This window comes from Microcebus murinus, chromosome 2 (genome assembly GCF_040939455.1).
Source record: "Microcebus murinus isolate Inina chromosome 2, M.murinus_Inina_mat1.0, whole genome shotgun sequence".
Lineage (NCBI taxonomy): Eukaryota > Metazoa > Chordata > Mammalia > Primates > Cheirogaleidae > Microcebus > Microcebus murinus.
Window position 1 is genome coordinate 16,461,264 of NC_134105.1, and position 22,811 is coordinate 16,484,074.

General features: G+C 39.2%; 1 protein-coding gene across 2 annotated transcripts in view; it reads left to right on the top strand.

Moving 5' to 3' along the window:
- Window positions 1-22,520, top strand: part of RCAN3 (RCAN family member 3) — a 39,115-nt gene extending 16,595 nt beyond the window's left edge. For both annotated transcript variants that reach the window (XM_075995127.1, XM_075995123.1), the window contains exons 3-5: window positions 14,476-14,649; window positions 15,710-15,881; window positions 17,670-22,520. In XM_075995127.1, the coding sequence (XP_075851242.1) occupies window positions 14,476-14,649; window positions 15,710-15,881; window positions 17,670-17,854 (531 nt within the window). In that variant the 3' untranslated portion in view covers window positions 17,855-22,520. The remainder of the gene's footprint in view (window positions 1-14,475; window positions 14,650-15,709; window positions 15,882-17,669) is intronic.
- The last annotated feature ends 291 nt before the right edge of the window (window positions 22,521-22,811 follow it).

Here is a 22,811-nt window from a genome sequence, read left to right on the forward strand (position 1 = left end):
TGATCCGAGGTGGAGCTGGGGCAATGATGCGAGCGCTGGGGAGCGGCTGCAAATACCGATTATCATTGGCAGAGAGATTTGACTGCACAGTAAATGTAATGCGCTTGAGTCATCCTGAAACCATTCCTCCCTGGTCCATGGAAAAATTGTCTTCCGTGAAACCAGTCCCTGGTGCCAAAATGGTTGGGGACCACTGACCTAAATAATGTAGAAGACTTAGTAAAATATAATGTTTAATAATCCTTGACTTCCTGTAATATAATTGAAATTGAAATACATCCTAATTTAAATAACTTTTCTCTGTTAAAGTGTGTTATAATTTTTTATCTTGATTTATTGGGTTTCCATATATTGAAACAAACGTGAAGCATCTTTTAGATAATGGCCCCTTCCCTATGTTGAAGCCTTTTTTCCCCAATAAACTCAATTTTAGTTGGCAAATCTGACACTCCCCAAATCAAGGTAGAACTCAAGACTGTTAGGTGCTAAGCAGCAGCTAGATTACTCATGTGTATATGCTCCTGAGCTTTACAGAGCAGGGAGCCCCCACGGGTGAGGGTGGGATGACTCAGGAGCAAGGGAGCTCAGAATAGGTGTGTATGTTGCCTCCGTACTGCCTCATGCAGAACCTAGCTTTGGGGCCTTGCTGTTCATTAAATGTGTGCTGATAAAAAGACTGAAAAGATAATCTGCAGGGGTCAAGATATCAGCGCTTCCCAACATTTATGCTGAATCCCCATAAATTAGTTTTATCGACTGTGTCTTTTCTGTTTATTTTATTTCCTTATCTGATAGACATTTCCAGTTTTTTAAGTTGTATAGATCATTACATTATGGACAGAAGAACATGTCCATAATGTATTTATATGTCTGTGTGTATATAGTCGTACCCTGGCACACAGTGGTGAGCACCTGTAGTCCCAGCTACTCAGAAGGCTGAAGCGGGAGGATTGCTTGAGCCCAGGAGCTTGAGGCTGCAATGAGCTTTGCTCATGCCACTGCACTCCAGCCTGGGGGACAGAGTGAGACCCCATCTCAGTCAGTCAATCAGTCAATAAAAATATGTTGGGAGTACCTGTGAAAATACCTTTAGTGGTTGGGGTGTACAAAGAACTTTCTTTTCCTGAGCCATTTTAAGAATAAGTTGCCACAATGATGGCTGTCACCCCCAATACTTCAATAACTATTTCCTACAAACAAGGGCATTCTCCTAGGAGAAAAAACATAAATTAACATTAATACATTACTCCCTCCTAATCCTCAGATCCCATGCAGGATTTGCCAGTTGTCCTAGTAATGTCTCGTATAGCAAAACTGTCCAGTCCCTCACCATGCATTCATTGCATTTGGTTGTCAGATCCCTTTAGTCCCTGTCAATCTAAAAGAAGTTCTATTCTTACCTCGCCTTTCACTGCGTTCACATATTCTTGAAGGTGACAGGCCAGTTATTTTGTAACATAGTTCTCAGGGTTTGTTTAGTCATGCGTCAGGATTAGATTCAGGTTGAGCATCTCTGGCAGGAACGTCACAGAAGTGATGCTGTTCTCTTCCCACTGTGTCCTATCAGGTGGTACGATTTTGATTTGGTCCTTATTCATGTAGAGCCCATGACTAAGGTGGTGTCTGCCAGGCTTCTCCATTGTCAAGTTACTGTTTTTCTTCTTGTAATTAAAAAGTATTCTATGAGCGATACTTTGCAAGTATCCTGTTAACCCATCAAAGTTTTAGTGTATTCAATTTATTTGTACAGTAAGGTTCATAGTTTCCTATTTGTTGGTTATAATCTGCTACTATATTTCGATGCCGAAATCTGTCCCAGATTTGGCCAGTGGTTTCCCCTTCTCCATCTAATGACATGTGCCTGTCATTCTTCGGGTACTTCCTTGCTTTCCAGCACAAGATATTCCAGGATTCTTCTGTGTTTTCCCTGCCCCAGCCCCAGGGTCAGCCATTTTTCTGAAGAGCACTATTCCTTTCAGTGGGGAAGAGCATTTAGAAACTGGGATGTGGGAGTTAGCTGTGCTCATTGTCTTAGGATGTCCCTTTCCCAGGCCTCTCAGTGGACAGAGCCAGGAAAGGTATAGGTACATACATATATTTATACACACACACGTATTTACACTCAACACTCCAACTCCAGTCCAATACTAAAGAATTCTCTCCCCCACCCCTTCCTGTAGCTGCCACCACCCACTTTCCTGTGTGTGCTGGGCTGCCCTCTTGCACAGACACCTCCTCACCCCACAGGGCTCCCCTACCCCTGTGGGGCTGCCTTCCTGCACAGACGCCTCATCACCCTCTCACCCGGCTTGGGCTTCCACCCCCTGTCTGCCTGCCCCTCTGCTGGAATACCCTCCCTCCTCACCCCGTGTTGGGTTACCCTTCCTCGGGCATGCAGTCCTCAGCCCTGCTGGGCTTCGACATGCCGTGCTGGGCCACTCTCTAAGGGATCATCTGCCATATCCCACCTGGACTCACATCCTGCCCAGGCTGCTGCACCTCCCCCACTGCCCAGAGGTGTGCACACATCTACCTTACGTGGCCCCGTCGAACGGCTTCTGGACTGAATGTTCAGGAAGAGAAGGGATGCCGTATTCTTAAAACATAAAACATAATGGTAATAGTAATACACTTAAATTCCTTCCCAGGCTTGTTTCTGACATTATTTCAAGTTTACATGCCTTTGGAAAGATGGGTCCAACTTTAAAGATTACCTCCATCCTCTAATGACCACAAAGGAACCACCAGGAGGAAAACAACGTTTACCCTGGAATAAATCATACAACCAACGTGTGTTCCTCAGCACCGAGGGTAGGACCTGGGCTTAATGAGTGAGTGGAGGGCAAACTGAAGAACATTCGGAAAGACTTGACCAAGGCACATGCGCACAGAGATCTAGACAGAGGCCGAAGAAACAGAACAGACCTCCAAGTAACTAAGCACATGGGCAAGCCCAAGCAGGAAACACGTTGTTGTTGCTGCTGTTTTACTCTTTGTGCATAACTGACCTTACAGAGTAAGGATTGGAGGATTTTATCCACGCTAAAGGTCCTCAGAAGTGGAATATTTACTCCCTTCTCAGAAGAGTAGGGGTTTGGTACTTGTTTGTCAAAGCCAGTACTCAGACGCAGAAGTCACAGAAAAGAGATCACCTGTCTTGCTGCTCCACGTTTTCCTTATATACTGTCATAACTTCCTATCAGCCACTTCCCTTTAAGTAGCTTTCCATTCTCCTGTGTTAGGTTGGCACCACAAATAACACACATAGCAAAGCATTTTCAAAACCATCATCAAACAGTTAATTTTAAAAAGTGAGAAACAAAACAAAAATGAAAAATTAATAAGCAAGGTTAAAAGCCACTGAAGTGAAAGCATTGTGGTTTTTCACTATGTAGAATTTGCCTACAACTACCATTAAAAAAAAATCACTCTCCCTCAATTCAAATCAGAGTTCATAGCAGAGGAACAGAGTCCTCAGTGTCAACCCAGGAGCAGTGTTCTCTCCTTCCGAGGGTTAAGGGTCATGGGTCAAGTTTTGAAGACTCTAGGGAAGGTGGTTGCTGACTCATCACTCAGTGGTGCACCTTTCTACCCACCACACGCAAGTGCCCCAGAGGGCGTGTCTCCTGGGGCACTGCCCCAGCACTGGAGCTGTTAGAAGGGCAGATTCTAATTTTCCATCAGCGACCTCCGTAGTACCTGCTGTGTAGTTCATACTGTGTCATTGCTGTGCGTTCGCCTTCCTGGGGAACCTGCATCATAACAGAAGAGCAGCTTTTTATGACCACAGAATGGCAACTGGGCTGTTGTATAAGCTCTGCCATTTCTGTTAGTAATAGTACTTACTCCCTGTGTATTAGGGCTGTTCTTAAGTACTCACTGTTTATCCTCACAACAACCCAGTGAAGTGGGTACTTTTATTGTCCTCATCTAACAGGTAAGGAAATTATAGGCACAGCAAAGGTTAAGTAACTTGCCCAAGGTCACACAGCTATAGAATAGAGCCAGGAGTCAAGCCCACATGGTCAAGCTTCAGAGTTTTGTTACTTGAAAAGATAAGTAGTTGGTAAGAGCCGTAAGACTTTCCTGAAATTGCCTGTCCGGGTCATAGATTCCTCCCGAGGTCTGTCTTTTGTGGTGTCATATGTGAAGAAGTGAATGCAGATTGGAGGATTTCATCCATGCTAAAGGTCCTCAGAAGTGGAAATATTTACTCACTTTCCCCTTCTCAGAGAGGTGGGTTTGGTACTTGTTCATCAAAGCCAGTGCTCAGATCAGAAGGCACAGAAAAGAGATCACCACGTTGACAGCACGGTCTCCGGGCCACTGCAGCATCCGCAGCTGGCCAGTGCTGTTCTGCTCCTGATTCCACAGAGCCCGAGACTGGGTGTGAAACTCAAGTAGAACCTGGACTTTACAAATCTTCCCTGCTTCATGGACGGGGAGGACAAAAAACAGGAAGGAAAGATTCATGTGAACATCTAGAGAGCAGAGTCATGGATTTCCTCATGCAGCTAGCATGGATCTGCTGCAATATTGACCTCGGAAATGGAACCTCGAGCCCATGGAACAGTCTGGGCAGCTGAAAGGGTTTTCCTTGTTCCTGGGGAAATTCACGTGGTTTGTAGGGGAAGAACTACCTTTGTGGTTTTTCTCACCTATAACATCTGATCAAAACTGTATGTTTGAGCCCAGGTGCCTGGATGGGTATGCAAGCCCGTAGTGTTTTGTGGGCTATTTTCACACTTTGGATTAGCCCATATCCTGACTGCCTCTGGGAGATGTCCATCAACAGCAAAGCAGCTCAGCAGGGCAGCAGAGGACACGGTGAGCAGGAGACAGCATCCTCTGCTTTCCCCTGCCTGTCTGCTCTCTCTCTAGTTTTCTTCCATCTGCTCTTTCCTCCAGGGCCTTGTATCTACTCCTTTATATTGTTTGCTCTTTTCAGTAAATAATCAAACAGCCTTTAAGCTAAGGAAAAAAAATCAAAACAAAAAAACTGATGCTACTGTCAAGAGCTGGAATCTCATTAGAAGTTCTCACATTTGTGGTTCTGAAGATTGCACTTCTCCAATACATGTTCCCCAGTAAAGCCAAATAAAAAGTACTGTTGTTTATTGATGGGCTACAGAGTTTGAGTATCACTGACTGAGGACAGTATCTTCATATCTTGAAAAGAGTGTGTGTGTGTAGAGACTGTCCGTAGAAGCCCTGACTGCTGCCTAATCAGCTTAGCTGTTAATGTAACTGGGGTGGCTGTGGTCGTGGATCTGTTCCTGACCTTCACTGGCAAACTGCATTTTCTAGGTGTTTTGAGGCTAGCAATTGGCTGCTAAACTGATTGAAAATGACTCCTGCATTCTGCACACATCTTCATTATGAACACAATCATAGATCTTTGCCAATTAGGCTATGGAAGAAAGGGAGAAATTTTTATAATTAGAGTTACTACGAACTAAAGGTGTGCTGTCCTGGGAAAAATGGAAAGCCAGCCTTCCTGTGCCCACAGCCAGGTCCACAGTAGACACCATGAAACAGGGCTCTGGCCCCCACAGGCTGTCCCAGCCATGGTGAAGCCCTTGTGCTGCCTTTGTCTTTGAGCTGGCTGCTATAGCCACCTCATCCCATCCCTCAGCCTGATTTCCCTTGTACTCTTTGTTTTAAATTTTGGTAAAACTTACCTGCAGCGAAATGTACAGATCTTCAAAGTGTGCAGTTTGGTGAGTTTTGATAGTATCTACCCATGTAACCAATACTCCAAGAATATTTCTGTCACTCCACCCCATGCCAATCCATAGTTTGTTCCAGTCAAAAATAATTAGCATGTTTTTTTTTTCTTTTTTTTTGAGACAGAGTCTCGCTTTGTTGCCTAGGCTAGAGTGAGTGCTATGGTGTCAGCCTAGCTCACAGCAACCTCAAACTCCTGGGCTCAAGCAATCCTGCTGCCTCAGCCTCCCGAGTAGCTGGGACTACAGGCATGCGCCGCCATGCCTGGCTAATTTTTTCTATATATATTAGTTGGCCAATTAATTTCTTTCTATTTATGGTAGAGACGGGGTCTCGCTCTTGCTCAGGCTGGTTTCGAACTCCTGACCTCGAGCAATCACCCGCCTCGGCCTCCCAGAGTGCTAGGATTACAGGCGTGAGCCACCACGCCCGGCCAATAATTAGCATGTTGACCAGTTTTCTTGTATATGGTATAAGGATTGTTACAGATTTTGAAAAAAATTATTGCCCTTTAAGAATTTATGTTCCTTGCTGGGCATGGTGGCTCATGCCTGCAGTCCCAGTGACTCAGGAGGCTGAGGTGGGAGGATCACTTGAGCTCAGGAGTTTGAGGTTGCTGTGAGCTAGGCTGACGACACGGCACTCCTGCCAAGGCAGCAGAGCAAGACTGTCTTCAAAAAACAAACAAAAACAAATCAGTATTGAATAGATAGTATTCCATATTCTCTTGAATCTTAATTCAGTTACGTGTTTCTGACCTAGAAAGATGATATGGGTGATATAAATAATAAAAGTTATGGAAGATTTTTAAATTTTTTATATGTTCTGGTCCCCCCAACACTTTTGAATTTAGGTCCCAGAATTTTAGTAGTGCTTAGATTATCAAAGTAACGTTTATTAATTCACCATGCCTACCTGTACGTAGGTGTGTTTTTCTGGTCAGTGAGTCCATCTCTCTGATTGAGTTAGTGGCAATATTGAGAAGCACCAAAAGCACTTTGCGTATCCACAGGGATAAGAGGCCTTTCCTGTGATTTTGGTGTGAACATGCAGCCTCTCTGGACACTGGAGAAATGGAATATTCTATATCAGATTTACAGAAAGATGTAGAATATTAAAAAACAAACCAAAAAACCTCTTGCCTTAGGATGCCAAAGATAATTTTGATAATGGATCAAAGCATCGCCTCTCAGCAGTGAAATTGTTCTTTCAGTCTTTAATGTACAGAAGTGAAGGGCTTAGCATTTTCTTCCATCAAAAGAAAAGAGCTGTAGCAAAATCATGTTCACAATTTGTGCCTCAGTGAAATGGATAAACCTTGCCTTTTCTGCATTGGGATAGGGCAGCAGGGAGTAGAGTCATGGTCAGCCCAGAAAGGTCAAGAAGTGCACACTTGGCTGCCATGCTCACCTGTGACTCCTCAAAACCTACCTTCCTGTATCACCTTTTTCATTTTTCTCCTTTACTGATTTTAGTATCCTGTTGTCCAGCTACCAGGTGCTCTTCCTGGGTTCTTAAGAAAGTTGTTGGTTACATGTTATTCTTAGATCTTTTAGGTACAAGGTATTTCTTGCCATTTTAACTGCTGACTTATTGCACAAGTGATTTCAGCATATGAAGGCAGCGTCTGGTTTATATTTTTTGGAAAACCGACTTACATAACATGAAAAGTCTCAGTGATTGGTTTTTAGGCTGCATTATTTGTGTTATGCCTATAGATGTACTAAGTGACCATGTAAAAAGTAGAGTGGTTAATGATGATTTTGATTTTATGGGATCGCCATTATCTCGTCTGAAATAAAAGTTCAACTGTTACCCTCCAACAGGATGATGTTAATTTTATATCATTAGAGGATTCAGAAACTTATAAAAATGAATTATTTCTGAAACAATGCTAAGGAGAAAAATAATTTGGATTTTGAATTAACAGGTATATATCCTTAATGTTTATCACAAGTCATTTTCAGTCCATTTTCCTAAATTATGTCCTTCCCTCCTGTCTTCAGTCTACTAAATCCCTTTCGTGCTAATGCTGGGCTGTGGGGGGGCAGCCTCCGGAATCTGCATGTTGCTCTCTGTGGACTCACAGAAGGGCAGAGCTACCAGCAGAGGGCTCTTAACCTTTTTCTCAACTAGCAAACAGCGGTAGCTTTGCCTCCAAGTTAATTCTTCATGCTTCTGCAGCACCTCACAGCTGGAAGTCTCATATTTCATAACCATATTTATGCTACATTGGGGGAAATGGGTGTGAAAGAGAGGGAAAGAACTAACACAAGACTTAGGAAAAGCTTACTAATCAACTCTTACATGGCTTTATTTTTGTGCAACTCTTAATCAGGTGACAGGTATTGGAATTTAGAAGAGAGGGAGAGACCCCTATGACTCATTGCTATCATCTACATGTTACATTCAGTTACAGTGTGTTTTGGGAATGAAGAAAAAAATTGTTTTGAAGGGAAATAGGAAGAAGGATATGATCATCAAGTAGCTATTTAGTTTGTAAGACAGCTTCTGTCAGGCAGTGCATTGGTACTATGAAAAATTCATTGTTGTGGGGGATTAGGAATAAACACATGGTCCTTTTGCCCTGCGCGGGGAAAATAGTTTAATGTACAGAATTACAAAGTAATAATATTTCATAAACCGTGCTTAATTAGTTCTTCCTTAATTTCCATTTCCATTTTGTTCCATGTTGATGTTTCTTACCTATCTCAGGTAGGAATTTTAATATTTGCTTAGTACTTAAAATATGTTTAATATAAGCTACTACTAAGAATTAAATAGGTTGCCATTTCATAAAATAGCAATTCTAATTCTTTTTAAAAGTGACAAGACCAGCCATCTTCAAAATGAATGCTGTACAAACTATGTGAAATGCATCTAGAAGTAATAATTATATTAGTATTTAATATATTTACATGTTCACATTCCTTTTTAAGAAATGATATGTTACTTTAAAATCCTTATATATAATATTTTATGTGTCCATATTTCTTTAATATCTAAAAAAAAATATTAAATAAGAATAAGATTGATCTTAACATTGACCCCCCCCCTTTTGAAGCATTGGAAAGACAGACTTAGCACAGGTTCTGGCCTTGCAATTGGTTATTTAATATAGTTTTTAAAAATGAATGAATAAAAAAATTATTTGTAGAATAAATGACATTTTGTAAATAATGAGGGATATTTAAACATTAGAAGAATAAACATTTGAGCACAAGTTGTTTTATGTTTTATACAATTGAAGAAATATTACAAAGTGGTAGGTAAATGTTCAAATTGAGAGAAGTTAATAAATGAGGGAGTGTATGATTTGCACTTTAATATAAACGGATAATTGATATATTGATATATAGGCCAAGCAAGAACAAAGCAAATGTATGGGTCCCTTTTGTTGTGTTACCTTTGCTGACCCAAAGAATATTTCTAAAGGTATTAAGAAATTTCTTTAAATGCAGATGCCACGATGGGAAGAAAGATGATAAAATAAAAATAAAAAGTATCTTACATCTGTCTTATTACATTTCATTTATTAAACTATTACACAAATAGTTACTTTGTAAAAAAAATTTAATGTTGCTGTTTTTCTGGTAATTGAAATTAAGTTTATCATTATCCCAATTCATTAGTAAATGAGAAAAGAACAGTTTTTTTCTCAGCCTCATTAAATGACCAAATATAGCTTTCCCTCTATATTGCTCGATTCCATCTCAAAATACTTAGGGTATATGTGACAAATTTTACTTTTTATCCCCAAAATGCTATTTTCGTGGTATTACATACTCCCAGTATGAACATTGAGAACATTTACTGTTTTGCCTTTGTGAAAGAGAAACTGTGACTATAGGGGATTATACAGCTTTAAAGAAGGTGCTAAAAGTACATTAGAGTCTTTCATCAGAATTTCATTCAGAGAAGAAAAATAGAGAAAGAGAAAAAAACTGTTGAAGGCAAAAAAAGGAAAGAAAAGGAACATAGAAATTCTGAGGCAAATAGATAAGATAGTAGACATCCAAAAATACCAGTACTGACAACAGTGGACTAATTCTTCCAATTAAAAGACAATGATTGTCAAACTAGATTTATTTATGTACAGATACACATACATTATACACACACACATTCTTATTATGTAACATCTAAAATATAAGGATACATAAAGGTTAGAAGTAAAGGATGAAAATTGATTTTCATGCAATATATAACCAAAAGAAAGCTATACCAGCTGTGTAAGTACCAGACCAAATAGACTTTAAGGCAGAATGCATTCCTAGAAAGATAAAGAGGGCCACTGCCTAATGATTAAAGGTTCAGTTTACCAGAAAGAGAAAGAAAACTCTAAGTTTGTGTGCACACAGTGTGGCATAACCTTAAAATGTAGGAAGCAAAAGTGACCAAATTATACAGAAAAATAACAAATCCACCTAATAGTGGGAGAATTTAACAGGTCTTTCTATCAGTAATTGAAAATCAGGATATAGAAAATTTAAAGAACATGAGCTTGATATACTGAATATATTTATAATACTATAGCAAACAGCTATACAAACACGTTCTTTTCAAACGCAAATAGAATGTTTATGAAAATTGATTACATATCGAACCAAAAGTAAGTCTCAAAAATGTCAAAGGATAAGTCTCCTTTCATCATAGTGAAACTAAGTTAGACATTGAAAGGATAACAAACCAAAAAACTCCCATCTGTTTAGAATTTAAGAAATAGGCGTGTAAACAATTCATGAGACAAGGAAGAAATCATAATGGAAATTAGAAAGTATTTAGAATCTTGCCAAATGTTTAGAGGCTTAAAAATAAAAAAATAAAAAAAATAAAAAAAAAAGAAAGTATTTAGAATCAAATGATAATGAAAATAATATATATTAAAATTGGTGGTAAACAGCTAAAGCAATACTTAGAAAATGTATATTCTTTAAATATTTGTATTAGAAGAAAAGCTGAAAAATTATAATAGACTAAGCATCCTTTTTTTTTTTTTTTTTTGAGACAGAGTCTCACTTTGTTGCCCAGGCTAGAGTGAGTGCCATGGCATCAGCCTAGCTCACAGCAACCTCAAACTCCTAGGCTCAAGTAATCCTGCTGCCTCAGCCTCCCGAGTAGCTGCGACTACAGGCATGTGCCACCATGACCGACTAATTTTTTCTATGTATATTAGTTGGCTAATTAATTTCTTTCTATTTATAGTAGAGATGGGGGTCTCGCTCTTGCTCAGGCTGGTTTCGAACTCATAACCTCGAGCAATCCGCCCGCCTCAGCCTCCCAGAGTGCTAGGATTACAGGCATGAGCCACCACGCCCGGCCTAATCATCCATTTTAAGTAGATAGAAAAAGAACAAACTTGAAGGAAAGAATAATGAGATAAGAAATTAATATACACAGAGAAGACCAATAATATCAAAAAATGATTTCCAGAGGAGAAAGAGGTCTCTGTCCCACTCATTTTGGTCTGTAATTTCTTTCAATTAATTATGTTTTATAATTTACAGTACACAGGGAGAACGGATAATTTTTTCAACAATTGGTGCCAGAAAAAAATGAACTTTGACCCTTTGCGTCACGCCATATACAAAAATTAACTCAAAGTGGATCATGTACCTAAATGTAAGAAATAATCTATAAAAACAACTAGAAGAAAGCATAGAAAATCTTAGCACTTTGGGTATGGCAGAGATTTCTTAAATATGACACAAAAAACACGAAGTATAAAAAAAGTCAACAAATTTGCTTCATCAAAATACGAAAACTTTTGCTCTTCAAAAGACACTTTTCCAAAATGAAAAGGAGAAGCAACAGAATGGGAGAAAATATTTGTAAGACATATTTGACAAACGGTATATGTCTAAGATATATAAAAGAACTCTTACAACTTAATAAGAAGACAGCTCCAATTTAAAATGGGGAAAGATTTGAATACCTGATCCAGGAAGTTACGGAGATGGCAAATAAGCTTATGAAAAGATGTTCAATATAAGTAGTTATTAGGAAAATACAAATTAAAACTACATTGAAGTATGGCCAGAGTGTGGTGGCTCACGCCTATAATCCTAGCACTCTGGGAGGCCAAGGTGGGTGGATCGCTCAAGGTTGGGAGTTCCAAACCAGCCTGAGCCCAAGAGCAAGACCCTGTTTCTACTAAAAATAGAAAGAAATTAATTGGCCAACTAAAAACACATAAAAAAAAATTAGCCGTGCATGGTGGTGCATGCCTGTAGTCCCAGCTACTTCGGAGACTGAGGCAGGGGAGTTTGAGGTTGCTGTGAGCTAGGCTGACGCCATGGCACTCTAGGTGGGGCAACAGAGTGAGACTCTGTCTCAAAAAAAAAAAAACTACATTGAGGTAGTATTGTATACCAAATAGAATGGCTAAAATTAAAAATGCTGATCATACGAAGTGTTGGTCAGAACATGGAGCAACTGGAAATCTCATACACTGTTGGTGGAAATGTAAGATGGTACAGCTACCTGGAAAACAGTTTGGTAGTTTCTGAAAAGAGAATTATATGCCTGTCAGACCGTCCAGCTCTTTCACTCTTAGGTATTTACCCAAAAGAAATAAAATCATATATCCACGCAAAATGTTGTACCTGAATGTTCATAACAGCTTTATTTGTAATAGTTCAAGCAACAACCCAAATGTCCATCAACAAGTAAATGGACAAACACACTCATACAGTGGAATTCTGCTTGACTATAGAAAGGAGCAAGAAAAGGAACACAATAACACTGATAAATCTCAACATAATTATACTCAGTGAAAGAAGCCAAGCTACACCCCCCTAAAAAGAACATGTCATATATAATTCCATTTATATAAAATTTTACAAAATGTAAGCTAATTTATACTGACAGGAAAATCAAAATAGCAGTTGCAGTGGGGTGGAGGGGCACCTCATAAGCAAACATCTGTTTTATGTTGAGTAAAGACTTCAGCATGAAAGGTAAAACCATGAGAAGGCCATCTAGATGAGTGTCACAGAGTGTGGAGGGACTTCTTAAGGCACAAGAGGCGCACACACACACAAAGATGAATAAATTCAGCAGTGTTCAAATTTAAAGCTTCTGGTTGTTTTTTTTTTAATCTTTTTTGGGGTTTTTTATACTTTTTATTTTTCTTTTTGCATGAGGTGCTGTTTGACAAAGTTTCTGTTTCTGGAAAAAAAAAACACTGAAAAGAACTGGGTAAAAATATTTATGGCACAAACAATTGACAGTGTTTCTATAGAACTCCCATGACTCAATAAAAAAACCCTATAGAAAGATGGGCAAAAGGTATGAACAGGCAGACCACATTAAAAGGAACCCCAGAGGGGAAATGGGACAAGGGCAATATATGTAACCTTAATTTTTGTCCCACCATAATATGCTGGGAAAAAAATAAGTAAAATAAAAAAGAATTTTAAAATAAAATTAAAAACTTTGCAGGAAAAAAAAAGGAACCCCAGTCGGCCAGTAAGGCATGAACATAGACCTCACTATTCAGTAAAATGTGAGTTACAGCCAAAACTAGAGCCCTCTTCATATTTCCTACCTCCCATCAATAAAATTTGAGTTTAATTTTATCAAGGATAGGCAAAGATATGAAGAAACCACGACACGTGTATGCAGTTAGAGAGTAAATTGGTACAAACACTTTAGAAAACTATTTGACATTATCTACTAAACTTTTTTTTTTTGAGACAGAGTCTCGCCTTGTTGCCCAGGCTAGAGTGAGTGCCATGGCGTCAGCCTAGCTCACAGCAATCTCAAACTCCTAGGCTCATGCGATCCTCCTGCCTCAGCCTCCTGAGTAGCTGGGTGCCCAGCTAATTTTTTCTATATATATTAGTTGGCCAGTTAATTTATTTTTATTTATAGTAGAGACGGGGTCTTGCTCTTGCTCAGGCTGGTTTTGAACTCCTGACCTCGAGCGATCCTCCCGCCTCGGCCTCCCAGAGTGCTAGGATTACACACGTGAGCCACCACGCCCAGCCTATCTACTAATTTAAAGATGTACCAAGTTTAAGGCTCAAAGGAGTCCACTTGTAGGTATATACACCAGAGAAGCTGGTGCGAACAGGTACTAAGAGGTTTGCACAAGAACGTCCATAGCAGTGCTGTACTGTCGTAGTAAAACTGGAGGCCATCCAAATTCTAACAGCATTGGATTAGATAAATTGAGTATGGCTCGACAATAGAACACTATATAGCAGTGGGAAAGAATGACTTGCAGTTACCCACAGCAACAAGGGACACTCTCAGGAACAAAATCTAAGCCAAAAATCAAGTTGTAGAAGAATACATACAACATGATAACATTCTTAGGGATACAAATAAATGTTATAAAACTATAAAGAAGATCAAGGAAATAAAATTGCACAGATAGTTACTTTGCAGGAGGAAAAGAACGTGATGGAAAAAACAACCACTGAGGACTTCAACAGTAATGTTCTATAATTTGGGTGTATTTGTATCATTCTTTTATGGCTTATGTTCATTTGATAACCTTTAAATATATATAATAATAAAGTTAATTATATCTAAGAAAAGTACAAATTACAAAATTTGGCATATGAGTTACAGGATATCTGTTCGTGTATACCTGCAAGGAAAGTATGCTTTTTTGGAAAAAAAAAGTAACTCATAATGGGTTCTACCCATTACTTAGACTTAATGACTTAAATTTCCTCTGTTAAAGGTTTTTCTTTTTTCCCCCATATTCTCTCTGCCCTGCTGCTCCTCAATTTGTAGGAAAGGTTTGAAGCACTTTTCACCATCTATGATGACCAAGTTACATTTCAGTTGTTCAAAAGCTTTAGAAGAGTCAGAATAAATTTCAGCAAACCTGAAGCAGCAGCAAGAGCTCGAATAGAACTCCACGAAACAGACTTCCATGGGAAGAAGCTGAAGCTGTATTTCGCACAGGTACTTCATAGTGCAAAGGGTACTGTTCTCTAAACTTGTTTTTCTCCATCGAAAAATATTTTTAGTTCTTCATTTTCTATATTATTGTATCAAGATTTTGGAATCAGTGATCCCCATCAACAAATAATATGAAAATATTTTTCCTTTATTTTATAGATATTTATTTACAAAGCATATTTAGCCTCCTAACTTGGTTTACTGAGGCTAATATTTTAGTCTAACTTATTTTTCTGGTATCTTTGCTCAACTAGGGTTCTGTGTGGGTTAAGCCCTGTAGGGTTAGTGAACTAACTTCTCTCCTGTGCATCAAGAATGGCACATGTGAAATGATAAACCTTGGGAGAATTGAGAAAACAGTCTCTTAAATCATGTTCTGTGTTCTGTAATTCATATGAGGAACCCCGTGGAAAATGGCTGCTGGTCCACAGGGTGGCCTGGGAGGTGGCATGGAACTGTACAAAAGGCAGTCTCAGACTTTGCAATTGCATACCAAGAACTGGCTCTACTTACTCTTCTAGTCCTGCGCTGGTGTGACTCTGAGAAACCAATTTTTTCTCAGAAGAATTGGCAAAATAAAGGCATTAGATCTCTACTCATGTATTAAGTGCGCTGTTTTATTTTCAAAAAAATATTTTTTCCTTGGTCTTAGCTTTCAAATAAAAAAAAAAAAAAGAGGTCTGTTATATTGCATCCCAAATGAAAACCTAAATGGAAGAAACCGTTTAGACATTTCTAGGTAGAGTTTCTTGAGATGGAATATAAAGAAGATGATGTAGCCTAATCGCTTTAAGATTGGAGTTTAGTAGTTACTGCCATTCATTTCTCCATCTATTCATTCATTTTTTTATTCAACTAACATTTATTGAGCACCTGATATATGTGGCCACTGTGTTCATTAGTGAACCAAACAGACACAGGTCCTCCCTCTTGGAGATGATAGACTGTTTAAGAGAAGTTTGTAATTTTTCTTCAAAAAGATGTAACACTTAACTTAGAGATAAAAATGAAGAAAAAAATAGCCCGGTTTGCAAACTGGTTTTGAGTGTCTTGTTCCCTGCAGGTGCAGATGTCTAGTGAAGCCCGGGACAAGTCCTACCTGCTGCCGCCCCAGCCTGCCAAGCAGTTCCTCATCTCCCCTCCAGCCTCGCCGCCGGTGGGGTGGAAGCAGAGTGACGACGCTATGCCCGTTATAAATTATGACTTACTCTGCGCTGTTTCCAAACTGGGACCAGGTAACAAACCTCTATTTTTCCTGGGTTTTTTCCCCTGAGAAACGTTTGTGTTGAAGACCATATTCAGCAGTGTGCATTGTGGCAGCATGATTAAGGTAGAGGACAAAGTCACATACACCTGGGTTCAAATTCCAGCTGTGGCATTTGCTAGCTCTGTAATCTTGAGCAAATTACTTAGCCTTAATTTTCTGAGCCTTGGTTTTTTCACCTCTACTTTATAATAGAGATAACATAATATCTACTGTTCAGTGTTATTATAAGGGTGAAATGATATATACTCAATATATATACTCAATAAATGTGTAACTGCATTTTTTATTCAAGTACCTGACAAATTTTATTTTTTTATTTTTTTAGAGACAGGGTCTCCCTCTTTCACCAGGGCCGGAACTCCTGGGCTCAAGCAATCCTCCCACCCCCTCTTCCTGAGTAGCAGGGATTACAGTCATGTGACATCATGCCCAGCTAATTTTTAAAATTTTTTTAGAGATGGGGTCTCACCATGTTGTCCTGCTGGTCTCAAACTCCTGGCCTCAAGCGATCCTCCAAAGTGCTGGGATTGCACAAGCATGAGCCACTGTGCCCAGCTGACAACTACTTTGAATATATAATATTTCAAGGAATTGGTGATGATATATTAATATCATCCCTTCCACATTTTTCTCTTGACTTTTTTTTTCATTTCTTCTATCCCTTCTTTTTACTTTGTCTACCTCTCTCTTCCGTTTAATATAAGAAACTGGCTGGGTGCAGTGGTTCACACCTGTAATCCTAGCACTCTGAGAAGCGGAGGCGGGTGGATCGTTTGAGCTCAGACCACACTGAGCAAGAGCGAGACTCCGTCTCTATTTAAAATACAAAGAAATTAGCTGGACAACTAAAAACATGTAGAAAAAATCAGCTGGGTGTGGTGGCGCATGCCTGTGGCCCCAGCTACTTGGGAGGCTGAGGCAGGAGGATTGCTTGAGCCCAGGAGTTAGAGGTTGCTGTGAGCTAGGCTGACGCCACGGCACTCTAGCTTGGGCAACAGAGCCAGACTCTGTCTCAAAAAAATAATAATATAAGAAACTGATGCTGTGCTGGTTCAGACTAGTTGTCCACCCAAGTCAGTATTATGTCTCTTATAGGGGACACCAGAGGCATGTTGAACAGAAGTGGCTTGGTGGTACTTTTAGACGTTACAGCTGTACCTTGGATGTCCAAGGTCCTGTAATAAGGGGAGTCCAGTGCTGCCTGGATCCTTACAGGTGTCTCCCAAGGGAAAATGAAAACCATTATGAAGTTAAGAAGATTCATTCATATTATTCATAAAACAGCAATGAACATTTACATTTTAGCTCCAAGACCTCAGGACTAAAACAATTTTAGAAGAGCCTTAAAGTATCAAATGTCTGACACCACAAGATCAAATACTCCGACGTAGGATCTAATCCTTTGCACTCGCTTGGTTTTTTCCCGATTCCTTTATTCTACTCAGGATTTAATTTTTTAAATACCCCAGATTTTACAAAGCGTGGCAGTAGAATAAAAATCTAGAGTTTCTTTTCATACAAACTTATTTATTTGGATTTTTTTATATTTCAAATTATTGATACATTCAAAGAGTAATTTTAATCTCTATAATTTTTGCTGACCGTGTTGAGTCACACTGGACATCCGAGTGCAAAGGGTTAAAGATTTGAGAAACAGTAAAAATTAAAATCTGAGTAGAACAAGAAGTTTCAAGAGACAAAACAGTTCTTTTTGCTGGAAGTGAGGCCATGGTTCTTCTTTGGTTTGCCTCCCCAGGAGAGAAATACGAACTTCATGCAGGAACCGAGTCGACACCCAGCGTGGTGGTTCATGTCTGTGAGAGTGAAACTGAAGAGGAAGAAGAAACAAAAAACCCCAAACAGAAAATTACCCAGACGAGGCGCCCTGCACCTCCGACCGCAGCCCAGAATGAGCCCCCGGCCTTCGACTGTGTGCTGTGAGGCCCTGGGCTGCGGGGCAGGGCCGCTGCCCCGTGGGCTTCAGCCATGGCGATCTGCACCCCTGCGGCGGACGGACGCAGCGCGCTGCTGGTGGCGTGGGCGAGACTGGAGTGCGTGAGCCTCAGGGTCTCTCACCACACCCGTCCTGCAGACGTGGTATAGAGTAGCAGCACGTTGTACCTGTTCAAAATTTTAAGTGATATTCTAAGTGGCACTTTAAATGAAAGGATTAGCCCCTAAGATGTGGCAACTCTTGACCATTTTTACACAGTAGCAAATTAGGCGAGTGGCTTCCCTTCCCCCGAGCAACGTTAGTTCCTGTGATTCCGTGTAGCATGGGGTACCAAAAACTGGAGCTATAGTCACCCAGTGCAGTACCATTGTTATGCATTTAAAAATAATCTTATACTTTTAATGTCTGGTGTGGCTATTTTTGTACTGGTATAATAGCTTCTAACTAGTATAGTGGTCAAAGGTTGTTATTCAGCATACATGAAATTTTTTGCACAAAAAGAAAGAATAATTCATAGGAATCATTTTTCTCAAGTATTTGTCTCATTAGCTTGGGGAAAAATGCCAAATCCACTTTGATTCTCATAGTCAAGTGGCGCAGATCTGTGTGCATGTTGTTCGCTTTCCTGTTACTCTCTCTCGGAAGGTGGGGGACAGTGACACACAAGCCACTGTTCCTAATGCAGTGTCCCTCCAGACATAGTCTGCCCAGGAAGAGCTGCTGCTTTGGAAGTGGGACCTATCACCCGTAAGCTTCAGTGTGGTTTCAGAGGGCTGCTGCGTTCTGCCATTTGTGGCCACGCGCCGGCCTATAGACCACCAACTGTCTTCACTCCAGTTTTTATCCCGTCGCCTTTTCTAATATTGTGTCAGCCACTAGTTCTTGAGTTTTTCTATGCTATACCTACATTTGTGTGTGTCATTCATAGACTTTAGATTAGAGAAGGTAATGGTGGGATCCTCTGAAGACCATTTTTAAATTGTCCATTTAGACATTTTTCAGCCTGCTTTGAAAGAAAAGTCACACATACTATTTTTCTATGAGTTAGGGAATGAGGGGAAGAATCCATTTAGTCGTAGTTCTCATTTTGATGAAATTTTTTACCCTGGCTTTCTACTTTGCATTTTTCCCGAAACAGAACTGTTTCTCACATGTGTTTCAGAGTATATATGAACCTTCTAAAGTAGAAGTGACATCTATTTAACTCTTTGTAGTTTCTTCAGACTTTGAAGTCCCTCTTGGAGAAGAACCTCCTAATTGAGAATGCTTTGCTTAGGCAGGTGGGGGTGCTGGTCTCCACTCATTGATCCCTTTGCGTGGTTCCTGTCCGGACTCCCTGGTGTGTTGCGCGAAGGAGTTGAAAACATGAGTAAGAGCTGATGAACCAATGCGGCTACCGCCACAAAGGAGGAAAACACTGACATTCAAGTCATGATATCTGTACAGTTTTGGTAACATCTTACTGTGGTTTAGTTCTTATTATGGTAAAAATTTATTTCTGAACTCTTGAACCATATTGACAAAATAAAAAAAGGTTTTCTGTGTTTTCCTTGCTCTCAAATACTCTGAGGTGATAAACTCTCCTGTTTGTATCTGTCTACCCCTGCTAAGCCTCAACATAAATTCAGTTGACATTTGCAGTTCCATCAGTAATTAATTTATTGAATTCAGACCATCATTTATCAGTTTGACAGCTGCTTAATAATTGTCCTTTGCAGTTCTGAAGTTAGCATTTTACCATTTTTGATTGCAGGATAGACCCTATATTTTAGGAAACATATGTATTGTCAAAAGTTGGGAATTTTTTGAATTTCCTTTTAGGCATATTTATTAAGCATAATTTTCTAAGTGATTAAAACCCACGATGTTTTGTCATTTGACTTGGCTTTCATTCTCTACCTGCCAATTAAGGAATGTCACATCCCTATCAGGTAAAATTTTTTTTAATGTAAAGCAGTACAAATTATTCAAATTATCCAATGTTTTTCTATTCTTTTTTTTCTTTAAGAGCATTGAATAAATTGAAGAAAACTTTAAACCAAAATTTTATATAGAGAGAGGATAAGAGTCATTTAAACTTTTCCCTGGGAATCAAATCATATAGAAAATTGTAAAAAAAAGGTAATGGTGCTTTGTGTTAGGAAAAAAACATTTGCAAAGGTTAAAGAAAACCCTATCACTTAACAAGGGTAGTTGACAGAACCTGCAATACATTGGCTCTTACATTCTAGATTTTTCAACATACCCACCTGATGAAACCAGAGGTAAATGCATTTGAAACTGTCCTAGTGAGCATCTACTGGGTTCAAGATGCTCAGAGACTAAAATGGATAAGAACACTTCCCTTGCCTTGGAGAACTTAAACCAGGTGGAAAGAAAACTAGTCTTTTCACATTCTCCTTCTTCAAAGTTTTATACACAAGTACTTATCAATTATTAAAAGCTAAATCATCAAAGCTACAAGGAACTTACAAGTTCAACACAAAGGTTTAAATAGAGCATTGTAGTCATTTTGGGGATGTTTGAAGAGATACCAGGAGAATAAGGTGGGGTGCGGTACTTCCATTCTTTAAGGATATAGTCTTTATTTATTCACATGATTTCCATCTTCTAAAATGTCATAAAGTGAAAAGATTTGGTTTTTGTACAAGCTCAGTTACAGAGGTGAAGGTGACTTTGGAAACTGTAGAATCTAATCCTCGTGTTACACAGATTAGAAAACTGAAGTTTATGGAACAGACTTAGGAGCCCACAGCAAGGCAGCCCGGAAACTAGAATTGGCATCCCAGCTCCTGGGCTAGTGCTTTTTCTGCTCTTTCTTGCATTGGACTCTTAAAGAGGCAGTGAGTACTAATCCCTGTCAAAAGAGAAAAAAAGAAGTGAGGGGATTCTTCTTCCCCTGATCAGATAGAATGAATAAGAAAACTCTTACCTGACAAGGATAGTAATTTAGTAATTTTAAAGACTTTGATGTTCCATGTTGTGTGATTTTGTTACTATTGAACCATTGAGGTTGGCATCTGCTTAAATAATTTTATCTTGATAGCCAGCAGTTATGTTGGCATTTTATGTGGGCTTTCCTAGATTTTCATGGTAATGAAATTTAAATATTAATAGTTATACTTAAGATATCTTAACTCTAATGAAGTAGAATGAGATCTAGTGTGATTTGGAAAGAAAAGTTTACAGTGGAATGACACTCAGTGCTTATAAAATTGAGTAGTTCTATTCAAGACTGAAGACTGACATGTTTCATATTTTTATACAGACTCTTTTACAGACCATAGATTTATTTTAAAAAGGAAAATTTCAAACATTATTAAGCAGTGGGAAATTTACTACATTCTGTGGTGCATCAGGTTCACTGTCCACTAGAGTCGTGGACCTCAGAGCTGCCATGCAGGTGACCTTGGTCCATCTTTTCTTCCACTCCATGTGTTCGTTTTTTGCACATTTGCATTTATATCTTCCTGTAGTAAAGAAAAAAATGACTTATAATTAATGTAACAATATAAAGGAATGAAAGAATTAGGGAAACAGTTACAGAAATTCACTGTTTAAAAGTTAAATATAAAAAATAAGATTTATGGACCTTATTCAACAATTTGGTAAATACTCATTTGTTTTTTAAACTCCCCTGGGAGTGTGGGTCAGCCGGAACATCTTCATCAGAATGCCATCGTTTTCTTTAATCATGAATCTAGGGGAAATAATAATTTGGAGAGCGCTGTTATTAGCAAATGTACAAGCAACAAGGTAACCTACAGCGACAGCACTGCTAGGTGCACTGACCAAGATCATAAAACTGTCACGGTCAAAGTAGAGTTTCTAGCCAAGGTTAAGGAGAACTAACCTTGGGTTGAGTCAAAGTGTCTCTACTCATTTAAATGAAAGTTGAAAGACCTTTCACTATGGTGAGTTAGACACGTGGTCTGTCGTACAAACCTACATTGCCTTTGCAACAGCATCATGTCCTGTGAACTCTTAGAGCTCCTGCGTAGCTTGTACTGAACGTTCGTTCTCGTCATGATGAAAGACTCGTATCTATGCAGATATAATACGTGTTTTTCTGTATTGTTTTCTGTGTAGTCCCCAGTCCTCCTAACTCACTCACCCTGGGGACTGAGGAGAGAGAAAGGCGGCTGCTCCTGTTACTGTGCCATATTCTCCCCGCTGCTTTTCACCCCAAGGTGAGCATTGATTGATGCCTCCGCTATCTCGTGCAGCCCCTCCACGTTTGAGAAAACTTTCACCATCATTTTACTTCCATCCTTGTTGAACCCAGGAGTTGAATTTATTATTTTACCTTGATGTGTTTGTGATCTTGTGTTATATTTTGGGACCTGTTATTAATACTCGCCTGGTACTTTAAGCTGTAGTGAATACTCATTGTACTTCAAAACTTGGTCAGTAATTTGTGTACACGTATTCCACATTTTAGTGTGCTTGAAGTGACAGTCCATAGTTTGTAGTGATTGTTATTTCTCAACTTTGACTCTCCTGTGTTTTGAGAACATTTAAACATTCCTTGCCCTATTAAGGTGACAAAAGCAGAATGTAACCTTTTTTGAAAGCTTCGTGATTAATTGTAACAAGTTTTGTTTTTAAAACTAATAAAAATAAAATTAGTGTTTTTTTAATCAGTCCATCAAATTGAGTTCTTTGTATATTTTCAAGTATCACTTATTATACATTTAGCTAATAACACAAGAAAAACAGAAAATTGAGACACTGTGTTTGTTCCTTTAACAAGATTCGTGTTAAGCATTAATGCTACACGGTTGCCAGAGTTCAAGGTGCTCAGTCACTGCCAACTCCGTAGATAACCACTCCAGCTTCAGTTCTTCCCCAAGGAAAGTTTTTACCCCCGTTTGCTCCTTGGTTGAAAATGATTTGTTCCTGGTAGAGGCTTATTTTCTGCCTTGGTTAAAATATATATATATA